We start from the raw sequence: 27,225 nt of genomic DNA, 5'->3' as shown, positions 1-27,225 counted from the left end.
CAGCCACTCCATCCTTCCCTGGCTGGCACGTCCCCGAGTCAGCGTCCAGGGCACCGACGAAGCACAGCCCGGCAAGTCCAACAGCAGGACTCACGTCTCCAGGCCTGGAAGCCGGAATCCCAGACCCAGATGCGGGCAGGGCTGGCCCTCCTGAGGCCCCTCTCCTGGGTGTGCGGATGGCTGTCCCCTCCCCGCGTCCTCCAGGGTCGGCCTCTGAGTGTGCCTGAGCCCTGACCCCCTCTTCCCACAAGGACGCCGTCAGCGCTCCCGGCGGGTCAGACCTGCGTCTCCCTCTTCTGCCTTGGGCTGGCCCTGCGCCGACCACCTCCCTGGTTTTGACCGACCCCTGCTCTTCACTCACCCCACCCGCTCTCTCACTCACCACCTCCGGCCCGAGTCTCATCACCGGTCACTGGAGGGTGTGGGCCTGACCCTGCTTTCCCCAGGGACCTGTCTCACCTGGGCCTCGGGGGCCACGCTGTCCGTGGCCCAGCCTCCCCGGGGTGGTCTGCCTGGGCATCTCACAGGCAGGCAGTGCACCTGGGCCCTTCTGCCCCGGTCTGCCTCACCCAGACCTCCTCCCGGCCAGCCCCTCGGGACCTGCACACCTCGGCTCAGCACCTAGAAGCCTTCCAGGTGCCCAGCGCGCCCTCCCGCAGGACTCATCGTTTCCCCCAGTCCTTCTTTGTGTCACTGGAGGCCGCGCCGGGCTGGGGGCGAGAGGGGGCTGAGCGCGGCCTCTGCCTCCTGAAGGCCCCTCTGGAGTCTGTGTGATCGACGGCATGTCTGCTTCCTGGGTGGACCCCGAGCTCTTCCGAGGAAGGCCAGCTCTCCTCACCTGCCCCCCAGCGGGGCACAGGGGCCCTCGGACTCGGACACTGGGTCCCCAGGGGTGCCGTCTGCCTCTCGCACGTGGGCTGGACCTGGCAGAGTGGAGGAGGGGGTGGAGGTTTGAGGAGGGTGGGCCCGGGGCATTTCTGCCTGGTGCTGTGAGGTTCTCACACATGCACGCAGAAATGGGGTGGAGGGAGAAGGGGAGGCTGGAGGCGTGGTCAGCAGCTGGCCAGCCCCGGGACGTGGGGGGCAGCTGAACCTGGGGTCGGGCAGAGCCTCAGGGCAGGAGCTGGACCTCAGGAGGGGAGAGGGTGGCGGAGCAAGATGCGCCCAAGGAGGAGGAACCCGGTGAGCGGCGGTCCGCTGCCCCCCATGGGCCCAGAGCCCCGGGCACCCTCGGGCACGGCTGCCATGGGCCCCCACCTCCCAGGCATGGAAACAGGGTGTCTCTCACCCTCCAGCTTCAGCAAGTGTCGGGGCCTCTTTGCTGGACACACAGCAGAAGGCAGGGGTGTGAGCGTCCTGGAGCGGCTCCCACACCTCCCGTCCTGGAGCCCGAAGGTGGGGACCCAGTTGTCACAGAGGTTCCTCCTGGCCCCTCCCCAGTGTCTGGTGGTTTCCTGGGGCTTTTCAGCTTGAGAGGCACCACCCCCACCTCGCTTTCATCTTCAGTTGGCGTCTCCCGACAGGCCGGAGGCTGCCTCCAAGTTTCCCCTTTTTGTACAGACATCAGTCATCCTGAATTATGACCTAGTGACCTCATCTTAACTGATTGCATCTACAGTGACCCTATTTCCAAATAAGGTCCCGTTCTGGGGTGCTGGCCAGCGGGACTCCAGCCTCGGATTTGGGGACACAGTTCAGCCCCTCCACAGGAGGGATCTGTTGTTTCTGGGCCTTTGAGGGTGGGGATGGGCAGAGAGGACACTCTGTGGAGGGCCGCAGGATCTGGTGAACACTTGGTGGTGCGGGCCAGTCCCGAGTCCCCCAGCCACGGGGCCTGGCATAGTCCGGGGGCAGCAGAGAGACCCCAATAGTTCAGGAAAGTAAAGAAAACTGTGAGTGAACACGGGGGTGGATGAGGGGGCTCCTGTAGGCAGGGCGGCTCAGGCTGGGCCCCAGAAGTCTGGAGAGCAGAGGCCAACGAGGGGTGAGCCAGCCGAAGGCCCAAGGTTCGGGAAAGGGGACCATGCTCTGGGAGTGCACCCAGGAGATGCCCCCCGGGGAGGTCACCACGCTTCACGTGGAGGCTTAGGGACTGGGGCCATGCCCTCTGCCTGGGGACAGCAGCTGTGCAGAGGTGGACTTCGAGGCTGGGACTGCGGGTGGTTGGGGGGCTCCTGTGCAAGGTCCCAGCCCCCACACCCTGCACCTCAGCCTCACCTCTGCCTCTGGGCCCTCCAGGCCCCTGCAACTTGCTCAACGCTTCCTGGTGACTCGTGTTTTTTTTCTCTTCTCCTCTTGCAGCAACAGATTAGAAAACAACACCCCAACCCCAGCCCCGATGCACTCCAAACCTCAACCTGCAGCCGGAAGGGGGAAGTGAAACCCGGCTGGGGGTGGGGGCTCCAGGGCAGCCGCCCCAGGAAGCGCCCAGAGCTGCAGTCACACGCACAGTGAGGACTGATGGCGGACACTCCCGGCCACCCCGGCTCCGAGGAGCGGCAGGAGCTGCTGGCGGAAGAAGACACAGGGTAAGGCCCCGGCCTGGGCCACACGCATGCCCAGGCCCGCACAAGCCTTTGCATCTGCACGCTGTGGGGCCGCGCTTAACCCGAGGTCTGCGGCACCGCGGGGCCCGGACGCGATCACAGGCTGCTGCAGGGCGTCTTCCTGGGTCCCTGTCCCCACCCCGCCCGGGGCAGCTAGATGCTCTTCTGTGCACCGCTGCAGCTGGGCCTCACTGGGAGAGGTGGGTTCACCCACCCGCCAGTGCGATGCGAACCGGGCTCCAGGCAGCTGGACGCCCAGGGAAGAGCCCGGGCCTCGGGCAGGCAGGATGGAGACTGTGAGGGCAGGAGGCGGGGTGGGCCCTGTCCAAGAGGCCTGGCCAAGAGGGTTGCTCAGCCTCGGGAGCCTCGAAGCCTGTGCTGGGAGTCCGGCCAGGCCCTCTCCCGGGCCGCCCTGACCCGCCAGGGGTGAGGAGGCAGAGGGCGCTGTGGGGTCTGAGTGCCCGGCAGGTGGGGGGTGTGAGGGGCCGACCGGGGCTTCGGGTGGGCTGCGCGTGGGGACAGCCGGAGCTGGGAGGGGACACTGGCCACCCGGGCGTCTGCAGGGGGCCGCCGGGCTCTGTGGAGCACCCTCACCTGAGAGGGGGGGAGGCGGGGTCCCTGGCTGTGGGGGTCTGATGGTCCCAGGGTGCAGGGGCTGCACAAGAGAGCGGCCAGGGCTCGTGGACGGACGGACAGTCGGGGCGTGGGCAGCTGTGTGGAGAGAGGCCACGGGCCCAGCGGGAGGATGGCGGAAAGGAAGGGGGTGAGATGCTCGGAGCCACAGGACCGAGGCGGAGCCGAACAGCTGCCCCCACTTGCTCCGGGGCCGCTGCAGGGGGCAGGCGAAGGGGGAGCCAGCTGGCCCACTAGGACCCCCACCAGCCGGGCCACCACAAGCCAGGCTCCCCACGGCCTCGGTCTCCTTGCGAAGTGGATGCTGCCCCCAGCTCTCCCATGGGAGGTTGGAGGCAGTGGTACCCGGTTCCACGATGATGCTTTTATTGATGAGGAAGGGAGGCTGGAGCGGTCGGCGAGGCGCACGCATGGGCAGGCGAGGGCGGCGCACGGGCATCTCCTCCCGGCCGAGCTCCAGGGGAGCCCTGGGTGGGGGCCATGGGGCTGAGTCCTGGGGGGCAGGGGCAGCTGGGCAGCAGCTGGGCAGCTGGGGTCCAGGGGGGTCAGGGCGCACGTGCCCACCCCGGGCTGTCGGGGGTAGCTGGGGGTTGCCAAGTAAGACCCACTGCTTGCGGTAGAGGAGGGGAGAGAGGCGTGACCCAGGCTTGCTGCCCCAAGGAGGCGGCCTGTCCTCCTGCGGGGCCGGCGCGCCGCACGGAGCAGGTGACGGGAACAGCTGTCCTCGCTCGGGAATGGCTCTGCACGTCAGCGCTGCCCAGCCCGGGCTCTCACGCGCCTCCGGCCACCGCATGCCCATAGAAGGGCACAGCTTGCGCGGCGGCTGGCAGGGGCCTGCCTGCTCCTTGGCCCCATCCTTGACCCCCTCACCAGCTGTCGTGCACGCGGAGGAGAGCGGGCGATACAGGCAACGGCCACCAGCCCCGGGCTGGGCGGCTCGCCGGGGCCTGTCCCTGGGGCTCGGGGTCTGTCAGGCGCTCGGCGGGAGGATCAGTCCAGAGACACCCCTCGCCCTGGAGCTGGGCGCCCCCAACATCCACCCCCCGGCACGGTGCGTGTCCTGACCTTTCAGAATGAAACTGAGACCCAGGGTGGAGGGGTGGGGGGGTTCTCGTTTCACAAGGTGACGAAGGGAAGCGGGGATTTTCCTGTCTGGGGTGACAGAGAAGTCCCCGACGCCCAGGCAGGGGACCTGAGGCTGGGAAGCCCCTCCGGGGGGTCCCCCGGAGGGCCAGGGTCTGCTGGGACAGAGAGCAGAGCTCAGAGATGGCCGAAGACTGTCTCCCAGCCCCCACTGGCCGCCCGCAGCAGAGCCGTCAGGTCGGTGGGTCCAGGGCAAGCCATCCCCTCAGACTGCCTGCGCACGGGACCAGCCCCCTCAAACTGCCCCAGACGCCTTGGAGGCCCATGGGTGCCCCAGCCCTCCCTGAGGCCAGGCCGGAGCAGGCTGGTCCTCCCTGTGCCCTCCGCCACCCGCGGGCAGCATCTCAGGCCCCTGCCCACCTCGCCTGCAGCCCCAGCTGCAGCTCTGCGCCTCGCCGGTTGGCTGGGACGACAGGGTGGCCTACAGACCCCTGCCCCTTTTCCGGCCACGCTCTTTGTCCACAAGCCATGGGACCACGTTCTTCCATGCGTGGAACCGTGTGCCCCGGAGTGGCACGATCCACACCCCGGGGCGGCCGCTTCTGCCCTGGCCCCACGGCCCTCACTGTCCCACTGTCTGGCCTTCTCAGCCCTTCCCCCTTCTGGAAGGTGCCGGAATCACTGCAGACTGGACAGGACCCTCCTCAACCTCCCTGGCAGCCCCGCCCCTCTCCAGGCTTCCAGTTTCCTCTGAGCTCCCCTCCCCGGGGGGCCCAACCCCAGGTTCCCTTTGCATCCACCACTGCCCACGGTGGGGGCCCACGTAGAGGTCGGGTCTGTCCCCTCCTGGGACAGGGCTGGGATACGGTGAGCGGGTGTCTCCCTGACCCCCAGGCCATTGTCCCCCTCCCAGCCCTCCAGATAAGGTGTGACCCCCGCCCACGTGTCGAGCTCAGGGGGCAGGCGGGAGGCAGGGGGACAGCCTGCAGGCTCCCCCTCTGGGCCATCTGTCCCCACAGGCCCTGTCGAGCCTGCCCTCTGCGCTACAGGACCTGCAGGACAAAGGCCGCTGGTCCCCACAGGGCTGCGGGCAGTGGAGGAAGGGCCGAGCTGGCCCGGAGGCCTCGGACACGTCCGTCCGGCCAAGGGAGCCGGGGTGGGAGGGGCCCGTGGCACCGGAGAGGCCTTGGGTGGGGACCCCCAGGCACCCCACGACTCTCCCTGTCGCCCACTTGCCTCTCCAGCAGGCCCAGCACCACTTGGAGCAGCGAGTGGCGCCAAAGCCCGCTCAGGAGGGCGGATGGCCCCCCCAACCACGCGGGCTGATGGGGCGGAGGGATGGGGGCCACACACTGGGGCTCCTCTCCCGGCCTCCGGCCCAGATCCGGGGGCGGCAGTCAGAGCTGGGTCAGGCCTCAGGACCCCCAGGTGGGCCTCGTCTCCTCCTCCCCCAGGTCAGGGGTCTCGGGCGCCCGGAAATTTCCCAGGGGAGCGGGAAGGCTGAGCTCAGCGCGGATGATGGATGCCTTCCTTCTGCGCCTCCTCCCGCCTCCATCTGGGCCCTTCACATCCCCTCCTCGGTGCGGGGGAGGGAGAGGACCTTCACACACACGGGGAAGTCAAAGCAGGGCCCACCCTGCCGACTTGGGAAGCCGGAAACCCTTCCCTGCCTCCCCACCCCCTCCCTGGTCCCCATCTGCCTCCTCAGAGAACAATCCTGGAGCCGCAGGGGCAGAACCAGGGGGGTCTTGGGGTCAGGATGGGCGGCCCCTGCCAGAGGGGTACCGTGGGTCGAAGCGGCGCTGCCCACCCCCCACGCCCCCCGCCCGGCCCGCCTCGGCAGCAGCACCCCTCGCAGGGCCCAGAGCAAGGGCCAGCCCCCCTTGGGCAGTGGCCAGAAGCCCCCAAGGCCAGCCCTGAGTGCCGCCTTTGCCTTCCTCGGTTCTGACCCAGGGCAGGGGCTGGGTGGGCCCAAAGACCCAGGGCAGATGGCACCGACTGCTGAGGCTGGCCTGGGACTTTCTGGGGTGACTGCACCCCACCCCGAGGCCTCAGTTTCTTCAAGTGCACAGTCATCACTCACAGCCTGGACCGGCCTCGCTGAGCGCTGGAAGCACTGCCCAGCCAGGCAGGCCGGTGCCAGGGCCCCTTTCCATGGGCAGAGCTGAGGCTTGAGGCCTGCACCCACTGCTGGAGGGCAGCTGGTCACTGACTCTGACCATCTGCTTTCCTGCAGGGGCCCAGGCCCCCTGAGATCCAGCGAGGAGTCGGAAGGACCCAGAACTGGCTGGGCTGCTCTCGGAGGCCCTCAGAAATCCCACAGACTGGTGCTCCTTGAATTTTCTGGGATGTGGAGAGCCACCCTAAACAGAGCACAACTCAGAAGACACCCCGGGGTCCGCCCCCAAAGCAGAGACGGGGTTCAGCACCGGCAGGGGCAGCAGGTCCTCTCCAGTTCCCCCTGGAGAGGTGCCCTCAGCTTCTCCCCCAGGCCCAGCCCCAGTCCCGTGCAACTCGGGGTCCTCTTTCCAATGGCTGCTCAAGGCCTTCTTGGAGAAGGGGGTGGAGAGGGGGCCTGGGCCACAAGGCCACCAGTGAGGGCAGTTCCCAAACCTCCCCGGCCCTGAGTCAGACTCTCATTGCCATGAGTGGAGACCCAGCGGGGAAGGCGCAGGCGGGGTGCAAGCCCCGGGAAAGCTCAGCCAAAGGGGAGCCCCTCACACCTCCCCTCACACACGCGAGCCTGGAGGGAGGGGGCCGGGCCGGCCTGTGAGGGTGTGGAGTTTACAGGAGATAAGGGGATGGGGAAAATCAGGCCTCCTCACCGGCCAGCACGGCCCTGCAGTGCCAGACACAGGCAGATAAGGGGTAGGGGGTGATGGGAGAGGAAAGCCCTGGCCCTTTCCTGGGGTCAGGCCTGTCTGTCCGCACCCCGTCAGCTCCCCGCCTCTGAGCCAGGAAGGTGGGAGCGGGTGGGTGGAGGAGCGAGTGCCGTCTGGTCCCCTGGCTGGCGGGGAGGGGCTGTCTGGGAACCTGGGAGCTGGGTGCGCCTCGCCCCGCAGGAGCCTGGAGCAGGGCCAGTGCCGGGGGCGAGAGGACCCAGCGATCCGCAGGCAGAGCAGGGAGTGGGGGGGCAGCCTCAGCCTCCCCACTGTCCCCCGGGTGAGTGAAGACCGGGAGAGGGTCGCTGCCCGACTCTGTGCCCAGGAGGTGGGGCCTCAGACGCTGCCCTTTTCTGCCCACCAGGGGAAAACACAAGCCCCTCACTCCAAAGGGGTCTGTGCCCCTCCGGGAGAGGACCTGCTCTGCGGATGGCTTCCCTTCTGAGGTCCCAAGGCTGCCCACGCACCCTCTCCTCTTCAAAACAGAAGTGGGACTTGGGACAGATGGATCCAACCAGTTGATTCTAGAGGGATCTGGAAAGACAGCGCGGGCCTTTCTCCCGGTCCCAGCCCCTCCCCAAACCCCAGCCTCATGAGGCTTCCACCACAGCACGCTGGCCCCTCTCCCCTTGCTGGACTGAGGCTCACATGAGACAGGTGAGCTCTCAGGAACACTGCTGTACCGGAGGCCCCTCTTCCACACTCCGGCCCTCACGGACTCTCACTGTTTGACACATCTTTTTTTAAAAAAAAATCACTGATCTGGCTTTACTGGGTCTTAGTGGCAGCACGCAGGATCTTCACTGATCATGCGGAATCTTTCGTCCTGGCGCGCGGGCTCCCCCGGCGGCGCGCGGGCTCCCGGGCCTGGGGCTCAGTAGCTGCAGGGTGGGCTTAGCCACTCTGCGGCATGTGGGAGCTTAGTCCCTGGACCCGTGGCCCCTGCACTGCAAGGCGGAATCTTAACCGGTGGACCACCAGGGAAGTGCCTGACGCGCCTTTCACTGAGATATAGCTCTGCGTGCGTGCGTGCGTGTCTAAACAGGACAGAGCCCTCCCTCCCCAGTCCTCATTGAAGTTGTGTTGCGGTGCTAACCTTACTGGGGAGAGAGTACGCGCCTCTATCTTCTATAGCCACAAGTTTATGAACCATGTCTTAGTCACAGAAGAAAGAAAAAAGGATAAAAAGACTCAACAAAAGAAAAGCATAAATGAAGAAAGGGAGGAAGTAGGAACAACCAGCTGATGGATGGATGAATAGATACATAATAGGTGGATGGAGGGACGGATGGATGGTGGGTAAAGGGATAGATGTGTGGATGGCTGGGCGGACAGATGGGTGGATAGATGGATCAATGATGACTGAATGGATGGGTGTTTGGATAGATACATGGTGGGTAGCTGGGTAGCTGGCTGGCTGGATGGGTAAGTAGATGGATGGAGGGATGAGTGGACAGATGGATAGATGATGGAGGGAATGGGTGCACAGAAGGAAGGAGAGGCGGATGGGTGGGTGGGTGGGTGGGTGGTAAGTGAATGGGTGCATGAATGCGTGGATGAAGGATACGGGGTGGCTGAATAACGGGATGATGGGTAAGTGGATGATGAATGAATAGATGGATGGAAGGACAGATGGACAGATGGGTGAGTGAATAGGTGAATGGATGAATGAATGGGTGAGTGGACGAGAGGTTGGTTGGGTAAATGGGTGGGTGGATGAATGGGTGCAGAATGGTGGGCTGGCTGGCTGGCTGGCTGGTGGTTGGATGAGTGGAAGGATGAGTGGGTGGACAGATGGATGCTGAGAGGAGGGATGCTGGGATGAATGGATGCGTGGATGATGCGAGAATGAGGGCACGGAGAGAAGGGATGAATGGGTGATTTGTGGATGAGAGAATAGTAGGATAGGTGGGTGGACGGATGGATGCGTGGATGGATGAGTGAACAGCTGGGTGAATGAGTGAGTGTATGATGACTGGATGGATAGCGGACGGGTGACTAGATAGATGAATTCTGGGTGGATGGATGGCTGAATGGATGGATGGGTGGATGAGCGAACGAGTAGATTGATAAAGGTATGAACGGAGGGATGTTTGGATGGAGGGATGATGTGTGAATTGATTGGTGGGTAGGTAGATGGCTGGATGGCTGGATGTAAAAATGGGTTGATAATGGGTGGGTGGATGGATGAATGAATAGGTGGAGAGATGGAAGTTGATTAAATGGATGGATAAATCATGGGTGGATGGATGGGTAGATGAGTGAATAGATGGATGACGGGTGGATGAGTGTGTGGATGGATATGTGAATGAATGGCTAGGTAGATGGATGATGGATGGATGAGTTTGAAGATAGGCATTAGTGTATGGGTAAATAAATGTAATGTTATAGATAAATAACTGGGCAGATAAATGCAGATGGATATACATAACTGGTAGTTTTTTACGAGTGGGCAAATTTAATTCAGATGCCCGTTATGTTTACTGCTGTGGGCAAGAATCCCTAGAAGAAATGGAGTAGCCCTCATGGTCAACAAGGAAGTCTGAAATGTGGTGAAAAAGTGAAAGTGAAAGTGAAAGTGAAGTCGCTCAGTCGTGTCCGACTCTTTGAGACCCCATGGACTGTGTAGCCCACCAGGCTCCTCAGTCCATGGGATTTTCCAGGCAAGAGTACTGGAGTGGGTTGCCATTTCCTTTTCCCTGAAATGGGGTACTTGGGTGCAATTTCACAATGACAGAATCATCTCGGTTCATTTCCAAGGCAAACCATTCAGCATCACAATATGCCCCAACCACATCTATGCCCCAACCACTGATGCTGAAGAAGCTGAAGTTGACCAGTTCCATGAAGACCTACATGGCCTTTTAGCACTAACACCAAAAAAAACCTGTCCATTTCATTATAGGGGACTGGAATGCAAAAGTAGGAAGTCAAGAGATCCATGAACTAACAGGCAAGTTTGACCTTCAAGTATAAAATAAAGCAGGGCAAAGGCTAACAGGATTTTGCCCAAAGAATACCCTGGCCGTAGCAAACACCCTTTCCCAACAACACAAGAGACAATTCTACACATGGATATCACCAAACGGTCGATGCCAAAATCAGATTGGTTATATTCTTTGCAGCCAAAAATGGAGACGTTCTCTACAGTCCAAAAACACAAGACCTCAAGCTAATGTGGCTCAGGTCATTAGCTCCTTACTGCAAAATTCAGGCTTAAATTGAAGAAAGTAAGCTATGTAGCTATGACCGATAGGCCATTCAGGAATGACCTAAATCACGTCCCTTACCATCATGCAGTGGAAGTGACAGATAGATTCAAGGGCCTGGATCAGATAGACAGGGCGCCTGAGGAACTGTGGACAGAGGCTCACGACATTGTGCAGGAGGTGGTGACCAAAATCATCCCAAAGAAAAAGAAATGCAAGAAGGCAAAACGGTTATCTGAGGAGGTCTTACAACTAGCTGAGAAAAGAAGAGCAGCTAAAGGCAAAGGAGAAAAGGAAAGATATACCCATTTGAATGCAGAGTTCCAAAGAATAGCAAGGAGAGATCAGAAAGCCTTCCTCAGTGATCAGTGCAAAGAAATAGAGAAAAAGAACAGAATGGGAAAGACTAGAGATCTCCTCAAGAAAATCAGAGGTACCAAGGGAACATTTCATGCAAAGATGGGCACAGTAAAGGACAGAAATTGTATGGACCTAACAGAAGCAGAAGAGATTAAGAAGAGGTGTCAAGAATGCACAGAAAAACTACAAAAAAGTTCTTAATGACTCAGATAATCATGATGGTGTGATCACTCATCTAGAGTCAGACATCCTGGAGTGTGAAGTCAAGTGGGCCTTAGGAAGCATCACCACGAACGAAGCTAGCGGAGGTGATGGAATGCCAGTTGAACTGTTTTGAATCCTAAAAGATGATGTTGTTAAAGTGCTGCACTCAATATGGCAACAAATTTGGAAAGCTCAGCAGTGGCCGCAGGACTGGAAAGGTCAGTTTTCATTCTATTCCCAAAGAAAGGCAATGCCAAAGAGTGCTCGAACTACTGGACAACTGCGCTCATTTCCATGATAGTAAGGTTATGCTCAAAATCCCTCAAGCTAGGGTTGAGCATTACGTGTACTGAGAACTTCCAGATGTAAAAGCTGGGTTTAAAAATGGCAGAGGAACCAGAAATCAAATTGCTATCTGTTGGATCATAGAGAAAGCAAGGAATTCCAGAAAACATCTACTTCTGCTTCATTGACTACAAAAATCCCTTTAACTGTGTGGATCACAACCAACTGGAAAATCCTTAAAGAGATGGGAATACCAGACCACCTTATCTGTCTCCTGAGAAACCTGTGTGCAGGCCAACAAACAACAGTTAGAACCTTACATGGAACAGCTGATTGATTCAAAATGGGGGAAGAAGTGTGTTAAGGCTGTGTTTTGTCACCCTGCTTATTTAACTTACTCAGTTCAGTCCAGTCACTCAGTCGTGTCCGACTCTTTGTGACCCCATCGACTGCAGCACGCCAGGCTTCCCTGTCCATCACCAACCCCCGGAATTTGCTCAAACTCATGTCCATTGAGTCAGTGATGCCATCCAACCATCTCATCCTCTGTCGTCCCCTTCTCCTCCTGCCTTCAGTCTTTGCAAGCATCAAGGTCTTTTTTTGACAAGTCAGGTTTTTTTTTTTTTTTTTTGCATCAGGTAGTCAAAGTATTGGAGTTTCAGCTTCAGCATCAGCCCTTTCAATGAATATTCAGGACTGATGTCCTTTAGGATTGACTTGTTGGCTCTCCTTACAGTCCAAGGGACTCTCAAGAATCTTCTCCAACACCACAGTTCAAAAGCATCAATTCTTCTGCGCTCAGCTTTCTTTATGGTCCAACTCTCACATCCATACATGGTAGGCAGAGTATATCATGAGAAATGCTGGGGTTGACAAATCACAAGCTGGAATCAGGATTGTGGAAGAAATTTCAATAACCTCAGATATGCAGATGACACCACCCTTATGGCAGAAAGGGAAGAGGAACTAAAAAGCCTCTTGATGGAAGTGAAAGAGGAGAGTGAAAAAGTTGGCTTAAAGCTCAACATCCAGAAAACGAAGATCATGGCATCTGGTCCCATCACTTCATGGGAAATAGATGGGGAAACAGTAGAAACAGTGTCAGACTTTATTTTTTTGGGCTCCAAAATCACTGCAGATGGTGACTGCAGCCATGAAATTAAAAGACACTTGCTCCTTGGAAGGAAAGTTATGACCAACCTAGATAGCATATTCAAAAGCAGAGACATTACTTTGCCGACTAAGGTCCGTCTAGTCAAGGCTATGGTTTTTCCTGTGGTCATGTATGGATGTGAGAGTTGGCCTGTGAAGAAGGCTGAGCACCGAAGAATTGAAGCTTTTGAACTGTGGTGTCGGAGAAGATTCTTGAGAGTCCCTTGGACTGCAAGGAGATCCAACCAGCCCATTCTAAAGGAGATCAGTCCTGGGTGTTCATTGGAAGGACTGATGCTGAAGCTGAAACTCCAATACTTTGGCCACCTCATGCGAAGAGTTGACTCACTGGAAAAGACCTTGATGCTGGGAGGGATTGGGGGCAGGAGGAGAAGGGGACGACCGAGGATGAGATGGCTGGATGGCATCACGGACTCAATGGACGTGAGTCTGAGTGAACTCCGGGAGTTGGTGATGGACAGGGAGGCCTGGCGTGCTGCGATTCATGGGGCTGCAAAGAGTCGGACACGACTGAGCGACTGAACTGAACTGAACTGATGGGCAACATAATGGATAAAATGCGCGTGTGTGGGTGTACACTGCGTCGCTCAGTTGGCCCCGGTCTCTGCAGCCCTGATGGGCTGTAGCCGCCAGGCTCCTCTGCCCGTGGAGTTTCCAGGCAAGGATGCCGCAGCAGGCTGACCATTCCTGCCCCAGGGGGCCTTCCAGACCAGGGGCTGAAGCCGCGCCTCCTGCCTGCCGTGTATTGGCAGGTGGCTTCTTGGCCACTGTGCCACCTGGGAAGCCCAGATGTGTACGTGACAGGACAGACACACACGTTTTCAGGCACAAGCGGAGGCATGACTTGCCAGGTGGGAAGGGAGCACATGGATGGATGAATAGGCAGATACATCAAAGGATGTACGAATGGCAAAGATAGTGAAGTACTGATGTTTGGATGAATGTAGGTACGATAGGGTATTTAGAGAGACAGACGGATGTGAAACAGAAGGAACAGAGTTCACCAGCTGGGTAGCAGGGCAAACGGACATACAAGTTGATGAACGCGTGGATAATAGTAATTAACATATTTTCAGTAGTTATTTTGCTCAGAATGGATGGATACCTAGCTAAATGCTTCTTTTAAGGGTTTTACATGCTCTACATGTATTAAGACCTTTAAATACATGGAGGGATGGACTTATGGGGGATAGACGGGTAGGTGATGCGTGGAGAATGGATGGATAGGTGATGGATGGATTGAGTATGGATGGATTGATGTTGAACGGAAGATGGATGGGCAGATGAATAGATGATGGATGGAAAAGAGATGGTGGAGGATGCACAGACAGGGGGATGGATGGAGGGAGGGAGAGAAAGCGGTGAAGCTGACGCCAAACACTCTGCCCTATTTTTCCTGTTGGGACATGCCTTAGTTGTGAAACTGTGAACCCTCACCACGGCATTTAAACTTCTACTCTTGCTATTAATACCTCCCACCCATCAGTCTGATAAGTAATTGTGCAATTCTATTTAAGTTTCAGGGACAGGAAACTCCCACCACCCCAAGGCAGCCCTTTCCCCTGTGGAAATATTTTTCCTTCTTTTGAACCGAAATATGCTTTGGCACATTTCATTCCTGGCTGGCTGTGGCTGGGATTCCAGAACTAAGAGCAGGGGGCAAGGAGGATATGGCTAGTTGAGATGGGAACAAAATGCAAGCTTCCTTTCCCGGGGTGATCTGGCTCAGCCCACAGCCCAGCCCTGCCGTCCCCATCTCCCCGCTCCTCCTCGCCCCACCAGCATCTGGGGGTCTCTGCATCTCTGGCTGGGGGCTGGACTCACAGTGGGCACAGCGGCCTCCACAGCACACCCCACACAGTCTCTGGCCCCTCCTGGCTTGTGCGAGGGGAGGCAGTGGGTCCCAGGACGCAGCCTGGTGCGTGGGGGCCAGTCTGAGCCAGAGGGCTCACCCCAAAGCCTCCTGCAGGCAGCACCACACAGAGGCACCGAGGACCTGTGGGCCACGTGGAGTCTCTCCAAAGGCTGCCGCCGCCTCCAGCACACGGGCACTCACCCCACGTCCCCCCACTCTCTGGTCTGATCCCAACCTCGCTCTTCGTTCCCTCGCACGCCCGCAGGAGCTCCCAGCCCCGACAGCCTGGCGCGGCAGGTCAGGGAGGCAGAGGCCGTGGAGTGGTGCCGGGGTGGCCGGCAGGCGCCCAGCGGGCTTGGTTCTGGCTCTGCTGGGCCCTGACCTCAGGTACCAGTCTGAGCCTTGGTCTTCCCACCTGTGGCACGGGTCTATGGTGGCATCTGCCTCTCGGGGTGTTCGAGGGTGTGAGTGAGCCCAGCAAGCTGCTGGACACGAGGCGGCCTGGCCCGGAGCTGGCCCTCGGTGACTCCCCGAGGGCGAGCCGGGTCGGGCCCTCCCCGGTCCGGCCAGTTGCCCGGTGTGCTCCACAGTGAGTCACCAGGGGCGCCTCAGCCCAACCGGAGGAACAGTGGGCTGGGCTGCTGCTCCTGGAGCCTCGGCCAGAGCCCGGGGGGCGAGAGGGGCTGCCGGCCAGGCCACCGCGCTGACCTCGTGCCTCTGGCCACTGGTGGGGAGCACGGCTGTCCCGCCCGACAGGCGAGCCTGCAGTGGCCTCAGGAGCCTCCCGGGGCCGTCTGTCAGAGGCGGGGTGGGCAGCAGCCTCCCCACCGGGGAGCTGACGGCATTCCCAGGGTGCCCCGGCCTGCTCCTCGAGGTGATAACAGGAGCAGAGGACTGGGAAGAAGCAACGGGAGCACGGAGACTGGGTGGGGGGGCAGGAGTGGGGAGGAGGGGGGAGGAGGGAGGCAGACAGAGACCGAGAGACACCAGGGGGGAGAGAGGAGGCTGTGGGACCGGGGGGGCCGGAGGGCATCAAGTGGAGGAGCCAGGCCTGGCCTGGCCTGGGACGGCTGGGTGGGGGGCGAGGGCAGGGAGCACAAGGGCAGGGCCAGGCCCTGAGAGGCGGCGAGGATGCGGGCCGGGGCGCAGGGGGAGGGGGCGCTGCGAGGCGTGGGGGGCTGGCAAGGGGGCGAGGGCAGGAGGGGGAACCAGGAGGCAGGGGGCTGCCGCCTGCCCAGCACAGGCCTCCCAGGTCTTGCTCAGGCCCCAGGCTGCCGGGCGGCGAGGGTTTCTCTCTTTCTTTTTCACTAGTCTCGGAAGGAGCAGGGGGTGGAGGTGGACGAGGCCAAGGCGGGCGGAGAAGGGGGATGCGGGGACCAACATGAAGCAGCTGCTGGGCGTCCTGGCGCAGGAGAGGGGCCCGGAGCCGCGGAGCCCACGAGGCCACGCAGACAGGGCCATTTGGGGTGCCCGGGGCAGCCAGTGGGCAGCCCACCCAGGGGACCCCCAGGGGCCAGAGGGGCCAGGACAGACAGACGGACGGAGGGTCACAGACCCGCAGACAGAGAGGAGCAGGGAAGGGGTATCAGAGCCGGAGACCAGCCAGCCAGCCAGAGGGAGGGGCAGAGCAAGAAGCGGGTGGTAGGGTAAAGAGAGGGGCGGGGAGGGTCCCAGGGCAGGAGGAGCCGGGGGAGTGGGCAGCAGCCTCTGAAGAAGCAGCCGCAGCCGCAGCCTCCAGCCCCAGGGCGGGGGTCAGGCCAGGTCGACGGGCAGCCGGGCGCCCGCCAGCATCATGAGCAGCTCTGCGCTCCTGAGGAGGAGTTCTAGCAAGCAGGGCCTGGAGAGCCTCCTGAGGTAGGTCCCTCCGCCCAGGCCGGGGCACGGAAGGCAGGGCAGGGTGCCCGCGGGTGCCTCCCCAGGCGCCTGGCCCAGCGGCCCTGCAGCTCCAACCCACGTGTGTGTGTGGGCGCCCGCCCGCCCGCCTGCCGTCTCCTCCGCCACTGCATCCTACCACCAGCTCCGCGCCCCCTCCGGTGACAAGCACGGCCCCAGTGCGGCATCCCCCGCCTCCTCTGGGCCTGCTGGCCCTGGGGACCATCAGGCCACCCCTTACTTTGCAGAGGGTGAAGCTGGACTTGGCCCCACATTCTCCACCCTTGGCGCACCTGCCCCGGGTGGCAGGCACCGCGGGCTGCGTGCGCGCCTGGAATCAGGCCTCCGCAGGCAGAAGCTGGGTCTGCATCCTTGGGGCCAGTGCCCTGCCCTCTGAGCCTCAGTTTCCTGCTCTGTGCAGCAGGGGCGTCGCGGTGCCTGCCTCACAGAGTCCTGGAGAGCAAGCAGAAGCGAAGGGCCGTGGGAGGGCTCGGGGGCCCTGCAGCACTGGGGCCCCGCCTCACGCCCCTCTGAGCCACCCCCAGTGCCCTTCCCCTCCACCCTTCCGGGCACCAAGGCCGGGGGAAATGCGGCTTTCTCCACCTAGCCCGCCTCTGCTTCTCCCGAGTGGGAGGGCCTCCCGCTTCCACGGGGCTGCTGGCCTGCCCCCGCCTCCTGACAGCCTGGTCTCCCGGGGCAGACTGCTTGCTCCTGGGGAGACTGGTGTCCCTCAGCTCCCCAGGTCCACCACGGCCCTGACTCCGGATGGAGCAGGCGCGGGGTGTGCGGGTGGGCTCCACGGCGTCTGAGCGGAGCCGGGAGCCCCGACCCGTCCCGCTCCAGCTCACAGGGTTTCTGCAGACACAGGCATGGCTTTCTCCCTGTCCTGCCAGGCCCGGCCTGAGGGCCGCAAGGCCAGGGCCAGGGCCACACAGAGTGTTTGCGTGCCCACTGAGCTCGCCAAGCAGGAAGACCCTCGAGGGTCCGCCCCTGGCTTCACATCTGCCTGTTGCTGGCTCAGCTGGCCTCCCTGGTGCCGCTAACCAGGGGATGCTCAGGCGCGTCTCGGGGGGGACTCCGGGCATCTGGGAGGAGTCGCCGCTGTGCCCCTGTGCCCAGCTTGCGGCCCAGGAGTGAAGGGGTGCCTGCCGGTCCTGGAGGTCCAGCAGTGCCCTGTAACAAGTGGGGAAACTGAGGCCACAAGCGGGGAAACTGAGGCCAGGAGGGACACTGTCCAGCCCAGTGGGGCGTGGCAGGGAGAGCCCCAGGGCCTGCCTGTATGCACACCTGTCATCCAGGTGTTGCTTTGCCTTCGTTCCCAAACCCAGTGCCAGGTTGCTGCTCTGGGCATGCTGGGGCACGCTGGAGGTGCTGCTGGAGGTTGGACGGGGAAGCGGGGCTGAGGGCACAGGCAGGCCTGGGCGTGAGCCCCACAGCCCTAGATGGTGAAGGCAGGCCTGGGCGTGAGCCCCACAGCGCTAGATGGTGAAGGCGGGCCTGTGAGTGACCGGCCGGGGCAGGGACAGAGGGCAGCCTGCCTCTGAATCCCCTGGGAACACGTGCCGAGGGGGGTGGGGGCGGGGAGGTCCCTTGTGAACGGTGGTGGAGATGGTCTGTCCACCTGGCCGACAGGCACAGCCCGCACACTCTCCAGGCCCCGACCCATTGCGCACGGGCCCTGACCCCGCATACCCACGTGGTTGCCACTCCCAACTCTGAATCTAAGAGGCCTCTGGCTGGCAGGCCCTCGCCCTTGGCGGGCGACAGAACCAGAGAGGCTGTGATGCCGCAGGTGCCCTCGGGAGTGGGCAGTTGCCCTCCTCACCAGGCGGATCACCCTGGGCCCTCACCCGGGACGCCTGACAGCAGGGGGCGGGGGCCGCAGAGGGCCCCGGACGTCGCTGTCACGAGCGCTGGGAGGGTGTGTTGGGCCAGCAGCGGCCAGGGTGCCTGTCAGCTGAATCCACCCGGATCCTCAGCGAAGCCTGGCTCATTCTGGGCTGCAGCCGCGAGGCTGTGCAGAGAGCCAGCAGGAGGCTTCAGGCTGGTGGGCTGGGACCCCGGGGCTCACCCCCTTCCCCTGCGGTGCCCCAATGCCAAGCTCTGCCCCTTCCCAGGTGGCAGGGAGTTACCCCCACCCCCTCCAACGGCCCGTGGGGGTCTCAGCGCCTGCCTCAGGCCCATCTCAGGCCTGGCCCGCGCGGGGGACCGTCAGGGACAGCCAGGGTCCCTGGGCCCACGCACTTCCGGAGGACTCTGGACTCAGGGCGTCCTGCGGGCCATGGAGTCGTCCAGGGCCTGGCCTTGTAAGGCGAGGCTGAGCTGATACAGGGCTGGGTGGTTCCCAGTCTGCCCAGGGAGGCCGGTGGGGCGGGCCGCCCACTGCGCTCAGCGCACCTCCATCTCGGACACGCCGGTCATCCGCACGCCCGGCTCTCCCGCCTGAGGAAGCCTGGCCCAGGAGGCCCTGAGGGGCGGCCAGAGGGCAGGGAATGTGGCCACTGCCTGCCGAGCTGGCCCGAGGGCACTGGGAGAAGCCAGGCCCGAAAACCACAGCGTGCGTGGGGCGGGGCTGCCTCAAGCCCACCCAGGGCCCCGCATCGGGGGGTGGGTGGCCGCCGCCCTGGCGGGGCTGGGTGCCCGGGGGGCGGTGCTGTTGTGGGTGCAGGTGGTCTGGCGTTCAGAGTGAGTCCTGCTCCAGGAGCCTGGGCGAGCCGGCAGGGGCGGGTATGGGGACGGAACAGCCCAGCCCCCGGGCAGGCGGTCAGGGCCGGAGCCCAGAGCGCCGAGGCAGAGGCCAGGCCAGCCCTGACCTGCAGACCAGCTGAGGTCGGAGCAGCCGGCGAGTGCGGCCAGCGTGCCAGGCACCTGGGGCTGGCGCCCCGTCCCCACGGGAGCCTCAGGAGAGCACCTTGTGGCTCCTGGGTATCAGAGATGGCCGGATGGGACGCGGCCCCTGGGGGCATCTCCTGGGGCTTGGAGCAGCTCAGCGCAGGTTGGTGGTGGGGGGCTGACTCCCTGTAGGTGAGGGTTCCGGACGAGAACCCTGGGGGGCCTGTGGACCGGCGGGGCAGTAGGGACCCTGGCCACTGAGGGGGACGAGACCCTGGTCTGCCCAGGAAGGCAGGGGCACAGGTCTGTGAGGGCTGGCCACTGCCCACGACCCACGGGGCAGTTCTGAGGCCGTGGCGGGGAAGCTGCAGCCAAGCGCTGTGTGCCCTGCGGTCCCAGGGCTCCTGTCCTGCTGGGTGACGGGAGCAGGCAGGAGCGGAGAGATGGACCAGGCAGGGTGGGGGCAGCGGGACCTCTGTGAAGACAGTGAGCGGGAACAGGAGGGGTCAGGGGGCACAGGGCCGTGAGCAAGAGGTTAGGGAGGCTGCAAAGGAGGGGCCGCACGGGGTGGGAGACGGGGTGCTCGAGGGGTCCTGGACCCCCAGGCCAGGCAGTGTGTGTGCCGAGTGCAGGAGGTGGGGGCAACCCTAGCCAGCCGGAAAGGCGGGCTGAGCAGGCAGGTGAGAGCAGGACGGGAGTGGGGGGAGCATGGAGAGAAAAGCCCACTGTGGGGAAGGTGGGGGGCCAGAGGGACCCTCCTGCCCCTGGGCGAGGCTGCCTGGGTGCTGAATGGGGACTGTGGACTTGGGGCCCCAGCTGTGTCCTCCCAGGATGGGGGACCCCCAATGAGTCCACGCCTCGGTTTCCTTGCTCATGGAGGGGTCACTTTGCCCCTTTAATGGGGCTGTCCCAGCAGAGCCCCCAGCTCCCGGCGGAGCCCTTGGTGGGCAGAGGGCCAGGGGGGGTCCCGCAGGCCGGTGGAGGCTGGCCCCAGGCCCCCATCTACGTGGACAGAGAGGCTGAGGCTCAGGGAGGTGGGGTCTTGCCCCCGCTCTGGGGCACAGGCCATGGGGTCTGCAGGGTCAGAGGACGCGGAGCTGGGGCAGCAGGGCAAAGCAAGCATTAGGGCCGGTTCGGTGGCAAAGCCCCCTTCCCCCTGAATGACCCATCCCGAGGGGTCTGGGACGAGGCGTCCTTTGGAGGAGGGGCTGGGGGCCGGGCAGGGGCTCTGGTGGCGGAGACAGTGAGGGTCCCGCTCCTCCGCATGCTTAGGGCCCCAGGGCCCTGCGGGAGGGCCAAGCCGGAAGCAGACAGACAGGCGCCCGTGCCAGGCTGTGCCTGCTCCCTAGGGGGGGAGCTGAGCTTAAATGACAGGCAGACCCCTGGACTCTGCCGAGCACGTGAGCCCCTTTAGCCTCGACTGCGGGCAGAGTTGCGCGTGGGGGCACTGGGGAGTGGGAGGTGGACCCGTGGCACCAAGCAGGAGACGGGAGGGGGAGGCAGAGGCTCCAGCCGGTGCCAGCCACCGGTCGCGTGTCCCGGAGCGTGCCAAAGCCTGGCCTCGTGAGCACTGCGAGGTCTGTGCCAGGCAGTCCCAGCTGGTTTGGGAGCGTCCGGCTCTCCTGGAGGGCTGTCCAGCGCCAGGAGGAGACCGGGCCGGGCCCGGGGCTGCAGCTGGGGCTGCTGCTCAGTGGGGGTGCTGGGCGGGCGGGCGGCCCCCCAGTCCCGTCCCCCGGGAAGTCGGCCCGGGTGAGGCAGTGTGTAGGCGTGGGGGTGGGCAGGGCGACTCACTGATGTGAAGGGTGGGGCGGGGGCGCCCGGGGAGGTCTCCTGGGCTGCCTCGGCCCCGGGCCAGGCCCCTGCAGCGCTGTGGTCAGTGACTCGGAGGAGAAAGGAGGGACCCAGGCGCGCGGGGCACGGGGCAGAGGAAGGAGCGGCCTCAGCCCTGCCGGGCTCCCCCAGCCCAGACGGGCAGGCTGGTGAGAGCGGACGGGGGCAAAGGCGTGGGAGCACCACGGCACGGAGGCTGGGCACGGAGCGCATCACGAGAGGTAGGGTGTGCAGCCAGGGGAGGTGACGGGCTGGGCGCCGGGGAGCCCAGCCTGGGGGCCAGCCTTGGGGACCGAGGGGAAGCCTGGCGTCTGGAGGCTCAGGGCCCGAGTGCCCACTTCCCACTCTTGGCAGGGTCTTCCAGGGTCACGTGTGGCTAAGCTGTAGGGGTGGGTGAAGCCCCCACAGGGAAGGTCACAGACGCCCTTCGATGGGAGCCTGGGCACCTGGGGGGCCTGATTCCCATCAGGACAGGACACCCTTACCATTCGGGTGTCCGAGGGGCTGGTGGGAGTCTGCCTGGCCTGCTTGGACAGCTCTAGGAACGGCGGTGTGGTGGGCAGGCCTGACCTGCGGTGCCCCCCACCTGCCAGCGTCAGATCCCAGACCCTCAGGAGCTGCGTGGGTCCGGGGTCTGGGGTGAAGAGTACGGCAGGAGCCCAAGGCCGCAGGACAGCGGGCAGAGGACATTAAGATGGGGCCGGGGGTCTTGCTCCTCTGACACTGCCACCTCGCCGGGGGTGGGCAACGGCCGGGCAGCCACCCTCTGGGAATGGCAAGCAGCTCCAGATGGGGGCCTGGGGCCGGAGCAGGGAGCCCTGTCCATGGGGACAGAGGCCCCTCCCACATCGCTTTCTCTTGGGGGGCGAGGACCAGGGAGCGCCCCCAGGAGGTGCCAGGACTGTGCGTCCCCCGGGAGGGGTGGGCCTCCCCCTGGGCTCTGGGGAGGATGGACTGGCAGAGGCAGGGCCGTGGGGGGTCCCAGCTCTGAGGGCCACACCCATCATCTGCAGGCTGCTTGGCCACGACCCCTGTCGTGTCTCCCGGGCACCACTGTCCATTTGCTGACCCGCCCCCTCCCAAGGGCCTCCTCCCACCACGGCCCCTTTTCCCTCCAGGCTGGGTGCAGGCATGGGGGTCCCTCATCTGAGAGGATGCCCCCCTAAATGAAGCTCAGAACAGGGGTCCTCTTCTGAGGCCCTGGAGCCACGCTGTGGGGCCAACATGGGCTTTCCTGCATCCTCTAAGGGCAGCGAGGGCATCTCACCCATCGCTGGGTCCCTAGCCCCTGACAAAATTGAGTGCTGGTGAAAGAAGGCGGGGAGAAAGACCCTGGCAGGCCGGGAGAGTGGGCTGCGCTGGTGGGAGGGAGGTAATGGACCAGGTGGCAAATGCCGGGGTGTCGTCTCGGAGTCCCGGCCAGGGTGGGAGGCTGGGGCGGTGCCCGGCGGCTGTGGTCCCCTCGCCCACCTTCCCGGGGAGACCACAGGCCCTGCAGCCTCACACCTGCCCCGTCTTCAGCTGTAAGTGGGCACTGAGTCTGCTGAGACCTGGGCAGTGGGGCCGTCCTGCCTGGAGCCAGCAGAGGTGGCCCAGGTGCCAGTGGGGTCACGGCCTAGAGGAGGCGAGGGGTGGGGACTGGGCCTGAGCGGGCCCTGGGGCTCGAGGCCAAGGCAGGGTGACTCCTCCTTAGTTTGCCCGAGGTGCTGGCTGGAAAGTCATGCAGAAGGGGGTCCGAGACTTCAGGGGCTCCAGGCGGGCGGGTAGCCAGGGGTCCCCCAACGAAAAGCCACCACATGCCTCCCCACTGCAGGAGGATGAGAGGGTGACAGGCAGGAAGGCTCCACCTGGACTCTGAGAGGCAGCGGTGCTTGAGGGCAGGGGCCAGTGCTGGGGGGATCTCTGGACTGGGGGTGCTGCGGGGGAGGGGCCAGTGCTGGGGGGCTCTGGACTGGGGGCGCTGAGGGTGAGGGGGCCAGTCCACAGGCTGCTCTGGCCTCACCCCCAGGTCAGAGGGCCCTCCACTCCCTCAGGGCAGGAGCAGCCAAGGTCCTGGGGAGGGCAGGTCACTCGGCCTCTGTCCCTGGGCCGCCCGAGGGTGCTGTGGAAGCCCTGCAGGGCTGGCCTCTCTCCCGAGAGCTTTGGGCTCCCAGAGGTTGCAGCTGTGCCCCCCTGCCAGCAGAGGTGCAGGCTGGGTGCCCTGGAGACGTAGCAGCCCCTCCTGCACCCACAATCTGTGGCTCTGGGGTGCCATCGTCTCTGTGGTTGTAGGAAGGCTAGTTTGCAAGCTGATGCTCCCTCCTCCAGGGAGGCTTCCCAGATGTGACCTGCCCACAGGGCCAAGAGGACATGCTGTTGGGGGGGCGGGGGTGGGAAGCCCGGACCCATGAGGGCGCTTCAGCCTCCTTCTTGGGGACACGGGTCTGCCGTGGTGCCAGCTGTGGGGAGCGGGAGCTGGGCCCGCCCGGCCAGGGCTGTCCTCAGTTCTCACCTTGCCAAGTGGGGTCAACACCCCTTTTCACAGCTGGGGAGCTGGAGACTGGTCCTGGGGTCTGGCTCGGGAGGAAGGTCAGAGGGGCAGAGCTACAGCTCCTCCCCAGGGGCCGGCAGCTGCCCCTCCTGAGGCGGCCTGGGCCCTCCTCGCCCCCGGGGCGGCAACAGCCCACCTTCCGCATCCCTGAGGCCTCCCCGGTCACCCCAAGGGCGGCAACAGGCTCCCCACCTCCCGTCCCCTGCTCAGAACCCTTCGTCTCCCGGGGCCCACAGCTCAGCCTCTGCACTCAGTCTTGCCGGGACCCCCGCGGCACCCCCGGCCCTGAGTCCTGCTCTGGGTCCTGCCCCCCGGTGCTAGGGGTACAGCCGTGGGGAGAGTCAGGAAGAGCTGGCACCCCACACCTCAGCAAAGGGGGCACCCTGAGGCCCCCAGTGGTGGCTGGTGGTGGCGGCTGGGCCTCAGCTGTGGACAGCAGGCCCTGGAGGTGCCCGTGGGGTGGGCGGGGCCGGAGGGAAGGCGGCAGGAGGGGCTCTGCCCGCGGTTGCCAGGAGCTTGGCACCCCCAGCTTATCGCTCTCCCGGTTGCTCTGGCCGCCCTAGGGGCTGCTCATCCCCGGGGGGGCCGGGGCACCCCGTCTGCTTCCCGCCCCACTGCCTGTCTCTCCAAGATCCCGGTGCCCCCCAGGCTGACCCCTCCCAGGTTCCCGCGTCCCGCCTCCAGGGAGCTCTGGATGCCCGTCCCTTTGCCCTGCAGTCCCTCTGCCTTCCGCCTGCCAGCTCCCCACCACGTCTGCCCCTTCCTCGCAGCCCAGCTGGTCTGACACCACCTGTGCCGCTGTGGGCTCACCTGACTCCCCCCAGGGGACAAGGGCACCGCCTCCCAGACACAACCCCCACCCCCTGCCCCAGCCTGGCCACTCAGCTCTCCCGCCCCCCCCATCTCTACTTTTCCCTCAGCCTCTGAGTTCCGCCTCTCAGACCCCTGCTCTCACCCTCCAGACCCAAGCTCAAGGCCACCTGCTGAGCGTCCCTGAACAGGGCTCGAGGCTGGCCCTGTGAGGCGTCTCCCTGATCTAAGTTGCCCCGGCAGTGCAGACACACCCAGGAAGGTGCTGCTGGGGGTGGGGGTGGACCAGGAGGGGCTGGACCCGCACTAGGGTGGTCAGGAGGGTGGGGGCCCAATGACCCGCCGCTCCGTGCCAGCCCCCCACCCGGACTGCCGCCCTCACCCTGCGCCACCCGCCTGCCTGGGTTTCCTGCATGCTCCGGGCTCAGCCCTCAAGCTGCCATGGCACCCTGGCCCCCCGCGGACCCTCCTTGAGCAGCACCCAGGGAGCGGCTCCCCTCAAGTCTTGGGGTGCGGGTGCTGCCCAGCCTCCCGCCCCACCCCGAGCCCCCTGGCTGGGCCCCGCCCCTCCTCTAAGACCAGCTGGCTGGGGGTGCGTGCAGGCCCCCCCGGGCTGAGTGTCCTCCAAGTCCTTCCCCACTCCGTCCCTGCACGCGTGGGCTCTGTGGTCACTTGAGGCGCCGGTTGCTCTGCGGCGTCCACCTGGGCGAACGAAAGCCCGGGGAAGGGGGTCACTTGATGGGACCGGACGCCTTGGTGGTCATAGGCACACGGGCTGACCATCCCGGCTCCCCAGGACTCCCGCCCGTAGTGTCCAGGGGACAGTGGTCAGGAGGGTGCCCTGCGGGTCTCTAGAGGGAAAAGCCCCCATGTCAGCCTGGCCCAGCCTGGCCATTCTTCCCCAGGCCCAGGGCCCCCAGCTAAGCCCCTGGGCCTTCCTGGGACTCTGAGCTGAGCTTTAGGCTCCCGGAGATGGGCGGAAGGTGGGGGGGCGGACAGGAGCTGCCTGCAGGGGGCAGAGTTGAGATGGGACCGAGGCTTGACTGCCTTCTGGAGCCGCCAGGCAGGCCAGGGAGACCAGAGCAGGCCTGGCACTGCCGGAGCCTCGGTGGAGACCGGGGGGCTGCGGAGGAAGGGGAGGAGGGGCCCCCGAGGCGGAGGACGTGGCCAGCAGGGGCAGCCGCTGGACTTGGGGACCCCTGCTGAGAACGGGGGCCTGAACACGCTCGTTCGCCTGGAGGGGCGAGGCTGCTCAGTGGAGCGTGACCGGGCTGGGGAGCGGAGCCCCGCTCCACGGCCCCTGGGGCTGAGCCCTGGGCGCGCCCGGAGCCAGAGCAGACGCAGGAAGGAGATAATTGCGTTTGTGCAGGAACACCAAATCCCTCGCAGCTGCGCGCGGGCCGAGCCAGGGCCACGGGCGGCCGCGCCAGCATCCTGACAGCTCCGCCTGGCGTGCCAAGGGGTCTGGGCCGCCGGCCGGGGGCGCCTTCCCAGGCCAGAGGCCCCCACCCCACCCCAGGAGAGCCGCCCCCCTCTCAGTTCCCAGAACGCGGCCCAGCTGCGGAACAGCGAGGGGGTGAGGTCATGGGAGGGGCCCGGGCCCCATGACTCACATCCTGGGGCGGAGGGAGGGGGGCCAGAGGGAAGGGGCCCGCGCCGCGGGTCAGGGCCCGGGGCAGCGAGGCCTCTCCACCCACCCCCCCCCCCCCCGGCAGGGGCTGCAGGGAGCCCCCCAAGCTCCCTACCCCTCGTCCCCCGCTCTGTCCCTGCCCGAGGGCTGGGGAGTCACGTGCGGACCGCCGGGAGCAGGGCTGACCTTCGGAGGGGCCTCTTCTCAGGAGCACAGTTCTCAGAAAACATGCCTTGGCCTCAGGCCAGCGCCGTTGTCAGGACGATGGCGGGAACAGTAAACACGGGCTGGGGCACCCTGGCTGGGCTGGGGGGCGGCCGGGCCTGCCACCTGGCCCTCACCTGGTTCCTGTGCCTGGGTCTTGTGGCACGTGGACCCCCGGTGTGGGGTGCTGGGACCCATGTGGGCCCGAGGGTCCGGCTCAGGAGGAGGTGTGTGCACCCACCGTGTGTGTGGCAGGGAGGCCGTCGTGCTGGCGGGCCTGGGACCAGGATGGGGCGCAGGCGGCGTGGGGCCTGGTGGCTGGGACACATGGCCCTACTGCGGGTGAGCAGTCTGCCTGGCCTCTGCATTTAGCTGTGCCGGCGAAGGGTCCCCGAGGCTCGGGGAGGGGGCTGGAGTTACAGCCTGAGAGAGGCCCCACCTGAGTGTACTCACCAGCCCACCAGGGCCCATGCGCACACACTCAGCCCCACACGAACACACCATGGGCGCGTGTGCACAGCAGTGAGGGGGACCATGGCTGGTCTTCCCCCTCCGAGGAGCCCCCCAGCCCCGGCGCCTCCAGGAGGGGTCTGTGGACACCTCTCCAACCCACAGCCGGGAGCCCGGCCCCGCTCGCCTCCCACCCTCGGCCTGGGGGGCTGTGGGTGCTCACGGGAGGGAGGACCCCTGGACCCCAGCCCCCCATCCTCAGGATCACCCAGGCTCTTCCCCCTAACAGGACGTGGCCCCCAGCCCCCACCGAGGGCCTGGGGCGGGAGGCTGGCTCTGCCGGCAGTGTGATGGGGCCAGGTGTGGGGGATTAGGGGCTCCCCGGAGCTCGGGGGGGAGTCGAAGGCACTTCTGAGGCATGGGGGTGGGTGGGCGGGGGGCGCTGAGGTCTGAGCGGGAGGCTGGTTTGCACGGCTGGGGTCCCCTGCGGCTGCCGCAGGCGGGAGTGGGCCTGGAGCTGGGGCTGTGGAGGGGCCTGGCTTTTGTCTAGGAAGCTCCGGGGAGACCTAGGAGAGATTAGACCATGTGTTGGCAGGCCTGCCGAGACCACAGAGCCGGCCCACCCTGGGCAGGGGACGGGGCCCTGAAGGAGTGGGCTGTGGGGTCAGGCGGGGGACACAGCAGGGGGGCGCTGAAACCCTCCTCTTGGGCTCCCGGGGAGCCGGGGCCGGCAGGCTGGCCGGGGCCTGCGGTGCCCACTAGGTGCCAGCAGCTCGAGAGCTGGGCTGGGGCCGGGGTGGCCAGGCCCCAGGCCTCCAGCCTCAGGCCTCCCAGTGT

General features: G+C 64.4%; 1 protein-coding gene across 3 annotated transcripts in view; it reads left to right on the top strand.

Annotated features, from left to right (window-relative positions):
- Nucleotides 1-2,441: 2,441 nt before the first annotated feature.
- Nucleotides 2,442-27,225, top strand: part of LSP1 (lymphocyte specific protein 1) — a 35,534-nt gene continuing 10,750 nt past the window's right edge. For 2 of the 3 annotated variants that reach the window (XM_052662453.1, XM_052662451.1), the window contains exon 1: nt 2,442-2,528. In XM_052662453.1, the coding sequence (XP_052518413.1) occupies nt 2,461-2,528 (68 nt within the window). In that variant the 5' untranslated portion in view covers nt 2,442-2,460. Of the gene's footprint in view, nt 2,529-18,899; nt 19,098-27,225 lie in introns of those variants that run through there. The other variant, XM_052662452.1, reaches the window with a different exon arrangement.

The sequence above is a fragment of the Budorcas taxicolor genome, chromosome 25 (assembly GCF_023091745.1).
Source record: "Budorcas taxicolor isolate Tak-1 chromosome 25, Takin1.1, whole genome shotgun sequence".
Taxonomy (NCBI): domain Eukaryota; kingdom Metazoa; phylum Chordata; class Mammalia; order Artiodactyla; family Bovidae; genus Budorcas; species Budorcas taxicolor.
This window is presented reverse-complemented; position numbering and strand designations above follow the sequence as displayed.